This window comes from Perkinsus marinus (genome assembly GCF_000006405.1).
Source record: "Perkinsus marinus ATCC 50983 genomic scaffold scf_1104296968850, whole genome shotgun sequence".
Classification (NCBI taxonomy): Eukaryota; Perkinsozoa; order Perkinsida; family Perkinsidae; genus Perkinsus; species Perkinsus marinus.
In genome coordinates, this window is record NW_003202992.1 from 1 (window position 1) to 1,541 (window position 1,541).

A 1,541-nucleotide genomic window follows, 5' to 3' on the forward strand; every position below is an offset into this window, starting at 1 on the left:
ATGAGATATTGAATTGAGTCTCGCGAGGACTGTATATAATTGGATCATATACCACTATTATAAATCATAGTATCGAATATTACTTCATATCATGATATAAACCTAACGTTATCTCGGCAACCGACGAACACCGATCGAGTGCAAATTATCGTTCTTCTGGAGAGTCAAACCCTAACTGTCCGAATATCCATACGTGATAAGTGAGGGCTGATTCGATGTGATCACTTCCTGATTACTATTACGCTCCAACTCTCTAAGTACTCCCCTGTTCCAAAGCCTACCGAGAGACGCTATCAACCCCGAGACGTACAGTCGGCGATCCCAAGGATGGAAAGCCAGCAATTCTTGTTCTTCTTGCATTTGGAACTTGGCCTCCTCTATATAAGGCGCCATGTAGGGGACCATAGGATCGTAGTTTTGCAGCTCTAGTAGAAGATGCAGCTTTCGGCCAGCCAGAACGGCCCCTACGGAACAGAAACCTCGCATGAAGAATAACCACAAAAACACCTACCTCTCATCATTCGTCTGTACCTCTGGATTCGGATATCTTCTGGAATGATATCTAGTGCTCGTTCAACAATCATATCCTAACATGGTACAATGTCATCAACGAAGATCGAACCGGGTACCTTGTCGTTCATAGCGTCATCGGCCATAATTCCCATTCCTCTGTAACGCGCGACGAGAGCGTTGTATTCCCAACGTTCGTATCTGGCAGAAAAAATCTTCGCCGTGCGCTGAATGAAGATATCCTGCGGTCCCTTGAGTAGCTTGAACCAGACAGGAGTGAAAACTTCGTCCCAAACTTGCTGAAAAGGGGACTTCTCGCGCTTCACTTGGTATCTGATAAACATGAACTGGAATGTGGAATGAGAGAGTAAACCAGCACGAGGGTATATACGTTCGCTTTCCCCAGCTGAGCTCAGGAGTTTCCTCACCCATATAGAAGTCTACAGAAGAATTCGAATAGGAGTGTACAGAAACCAGCACCAACTTCCCAAAATTTACTCAGACTTTTCTCAGAATTTTCTCAGAATTTTCATAATGTCACATGTGTCTCCCCACACTGGAGCGAACTGTTGTTCATGAAAACACTCAAACTGTGGATTACCTCGTTGTGCAATTTCTGTCGATGCGAATTCGCATGTCAAGTTTCAGTATCATCAACACGATAACAATGCAAACAACATTTCAGATGCGTTCCCTCGCCAATACTCGCACTAGCAAAGAGACTATCAATAGAATGAAAAGTGACTCTATTGATCACACAATCACACCGGCTATCACAGAGTCAATGAAGACACATGTAAAGGTCATCACACAGTAAAAACATGATTTCAGTAGAGTGAGCTTGGACTTACCATGGAACAGAACCTTCGAGACTCTTGTTGTAATTGCAAAGGACTCTCGCAAAAGCACGATGGAAAGACATAGTGAGCTCAAACACTCTTGAGTGGGGGGGCTTACGATTTAGATAAGTACAAAAAGACTAATACTCTGTTAAGGACGGAGATGAAACCGCAAGAGCTCATTGATATCTT

General features: G+C 43.6%; 1 protein-coding gene across 1 annotated transcript; it reads right to left on the minus strand.

Moving 5' to 3' along the window:
* Positions 1 to 171: 171 nt before the first annotated feature.
* Positions 172 to 854, minus strand: Pmar_PMAR015739 (ubiquinol-cytochrome C reductase complex 14kD subunit, putative; the record flags this gene model as incomplete). The annotated part of the gene is made up of 3 exons (XM_002768290.1): positions 172 to 464; positions 512 to 587; positions 630 to 854. The coding sequence occupies 3 exons, from the start codon at positions 852 to 854 to the stop codon at positions 172 to 174; spliced, it is 594 nt and encodes a 197-aa protein (XP_002768336.1).
* Positions 855 to 1,541: the final 687 nt, after the last annotated feature.